Source organism: Austrofundulus limnaeus, unplaced genomic scaffold, assembly GCF_001266775.1.
Source record: "Austrofundulus limnaeus strain Quisiro unplaced genomic scaffold, Austrofundulus_limnaeus-1.0 Scaffold1137, whole genome shotgun sequence".
NCBI classification, from domain to species: domain Eukaryota; kingdom Metazoa; phylum Chordata; class Actinopteri; order Cyprinodontiformes; family Rivulidae; genus Austrofundulus; species Austrofundulus limnaeus.
The window spans coordinates 52,774-56,050 of record NW_013953539.1 but is presented as its reverse complement, the minus strand read 5'-3'; the positions used below and the strand labels follow the sequence as shown (position 1 = coordinate 56,050).

Sequence of the window (3,277 nt, the reverse complement as noted above, 5' to 3'; positions counted from 1 at the left end):
ACATATAACTTTTTTTATTTTTGCAATTGCTGTTTTTCTAATTTTGTTTTAAAACAGAAAAACAAAAAATCACGTGCTTGTTTTGTTTTTGCAATTTTATTTTGAAACGAAAAAAACCAAAGAACAAAGATACACGGATTGTTCACTAACAGATTTTCTGTTTCTGTGTAAGAATACTGCCCTAAAAAGTAGCTAAACCCCAAACCAACTTTTTAGTAGATAAACTGACTAAATTGTGCCTTTAGGGTAGGGTTGGGCAATATTGGCAAAAAAATAATCGCAATTAATTGTGGTATTTAGTCGAGAACGATTAATTTGACGATTAATCCCCTGGAGTCCCTGCACACCCTTATGTCCTGGTCACATGACCAATTTAGTGGGAAAGATTTGCTCTTCATAAAAATCTTTTTCAAATTGTGTCAAAATCACAGACTTCAGGCTATACTTCAAATTTAAAATYGTGTCGATAGATAAATTACAGAACTTTTGTTTAAATGTTCGTCACATTTGAAGCGGAGAGGAGCACCGAGCGGACTGACCGGGGAAAACTCCAGTCAGTCTGCCTGGTGGCATTAATCGTATTAAGCGTCAAGTGCCAAAAAATAATCTATTAATGTTTTTCTGATGATTAATTGCACAAGATACGATTATGCCCAACCCTACTTTAGGGTAATATCTTTGTATTTCTGTGCAAATTTTAACATTTTTGTGTAAATTTGTTTAATTCTGCAATTGTTCTTTTTTTTCTAAAAAAAAGTCTTGGTGCTTCCGTCTATTAGACCTGATCCAGATGCAAAACTACAACTCCTAGACTCTCAAACCTGTCCTGGATTATTCTACACTYATAGCAAAATATTTAAAACCAAGTTTGTGATTTGTGAAACTTTATCAAAGGCTGTTTTCAGCACATTTTATGCATTTGCACCAAACTAGACCTGTTTTCAGAGATGCTAGCTTGTCAAATGAAGCTAGCTGTCACGTTTCCTCGTCCTGACCACACCTCCTCACTCATCCTCACACTTGTCCGCACCCCTCAGTGTCTCTTGACACAGCCCACTGTGTTGGAGTTGTTTTAATTTGCCTGGGGGCGGGGTTAGTTACACTTTAACTTCATATTTATTTTGTCTTTTGTATCACAGTAATAAAAATAGATCTCGCTCATAAACTAACTGCAATATACCATCGCATTATGAAACTATAACACACATCTTAAAGCAAAATATGTGATTTTTCAATGTTTTTGATTTGACTTTTTGTGCTTTTAACACAAGTTTTGCATCTTTAAATGATTGTTTAAGCTTAATGTAATTCCATTGTTCTCCAACTCTGTTTACATCTGGTGAATATTTTTATCAACTCAATATCCGTCTCATGTAAATATTTTTTGTAGTCAGTTTTCAGATATAAACAAACAACTCATAATTGTTGGCAACAAAATCTAACTGCACATTTTGCTCATTTATTACAAATGTTTCGGTAGACTTTTGGTAGTGATTGATGCATATTTGTCGGTTATTTTTATCCTAAATAATACAAAAACTTCAAATCAGATAATAAAAAAAGTGTATTTTGACGGTTATCATGGCTTTCTCTAAATCTCTGTTCTGTCAGAGCCTCTCAGGGTAGTTTGGTGTCCTTCTCTTTGCTGCGTCTCCTCCACTGTCTTCTGTCCAAGTCGTCCTCGGTGTCCGTGACTGCGTACACTCAGATCAGAGCGCTGGCTGCCGCCAAAGGGCTGAAACTGCAGACACTTTTCAATCAGTACAAAAACCCCATTTGCCAGGTAAATCTTTACCTTTTCTTTAGTTGTTTGTTTTAATAAGTTAGTTTTACACACAAACAATACTATCTTTAAACCCCAAATAGTACAATATTAGGTTTATTCAGCCTTTTTTGTGTGTTATATTAGGACTGCTACTTCTACTACTACTTATTTTAAATGTTTATTCAAATGTAACTTAAAACCTACCTTTATTGCATCAGTATTTCTTTGATTGTAGGCTCTAAACTGTTGTTTAGAATTGTATATATTATTTAATTTACTACAAAAGCAGAGAAATTTGATACAGATTCACCTGGACCTACCTGTTAGTCCTTTTTAAAATGTATTTTCTGTGTTTTAGTTCTTGGTGGAGTCTCTACACTCTCGTCACGCATCTGTCCTGAGGAGCACACCAGATCAGGCCAGCGAATCGGCCAATCAGAGAGAGCTAGCTTTGGACAGCCTGGCTCAGATCGCACATGCTTTTGACTTCCCGGACCTCCACCGCTTCCTCACTGTAYGCAACACGCTGCACGTTGGTATATTCTAAAGTTTTGTTTGGAGCCTAACGTGGTGGGGCTGTTGTTTATGCAGCGGACGCTCCAGGTGCTGCTGCCCTACCTGGCAGCTAAGGCCAGCCCCACAGGCTCCGCCCTCATCCGGACCCTGGCCATCGAGTTGAAGGCAAATAGGAGAGAGATTCTGATCAACAACTTTAAGTACATCTTCAGCCACCTGGTCTGCTCCTGCACCAAAGAAGAGCTGGAGAGGGCGTTTCACTACTTACAGGTTTGAATAATCAGACTCCTACGAGTTTATCAATTTTAATTATTTAGTTTTTGTAATTTTAGTTAATTTTATTCAACACTTTGATGAGCAGACATGAGTTTAAAAAAATGAGATAAGTTTCTGTAAAATGTCGCCTCAGTGTATGAAAGGTGCACCCAATGTAGATTTGTCCTAAATAATACTTTTCTTGCTGCCTATTTTGACCAGGTTTTCCTTGAAAAAGAGATTATTATTCTCAAAGATCTTCATGGTTAAATAAAATAAATATGTATAATACAGAAGAGCAACTTCWTTGGTTGCTAAAATGTCTAATCCTTAAGGTTTAAAGTTTCTGTTGACTCTAATTCAGATTTAACACTTGCCCAGGCTAAATAAAAAACTACAACAATGAAAATAAAGGTGGCACTAAGAAGGCCACATAACTTAATGGTGTGTCCCATTTCTATATCAATATCTGATATCGGCCTATATTAGCCAAAAATGAAAGGGATCCATGATTAGTTGTAACATTAGACTTTATTTGAATAACATTTATTTTAACTGTAAAATAAAGACTTTAAAAATACTGTAGGATGTTTAGTTTTGTAAAGTTTTTTAAATATATTTTAACATGGACGGAGCCATTTTATTTACACGCAAAGGATTCTGGGTAAATGATGACATCAACTAGGTCATCGGTGCGAGGCTGCTAGCGAGCTATATCCACCCTGAAGGTTAATCTTGGAC

At 36.2% G+C, this 3,277-nt stretch overlaps 1 protein-coding gene across 1 annotated transcript in view; it reads left to right on the top strand.

Annotated features, from left to right (window-relative positions):
* The window catches only part of atr (ATR checkpoint kinase), a gene marked incomplete in the record, with an annotated part of 43,912 nt that overhangs the window by 13,099 nt on the left and 27,536 nt on the right, over nucleotides 1-3,277 (top strand). Inside the window, 3 exon segments of the mRNA XM_014030896.1 lie at nucleotides 1,612-1,783; nucleotides 2,124-2,279; nucleotides 2,357-2,551. Coding sequence (XP_013886350.1) covers nucleotides 1,612-1,783; nucleotides 2,124-2,279; nucleotides 2,357-2,551 — 523 coding nt within the window.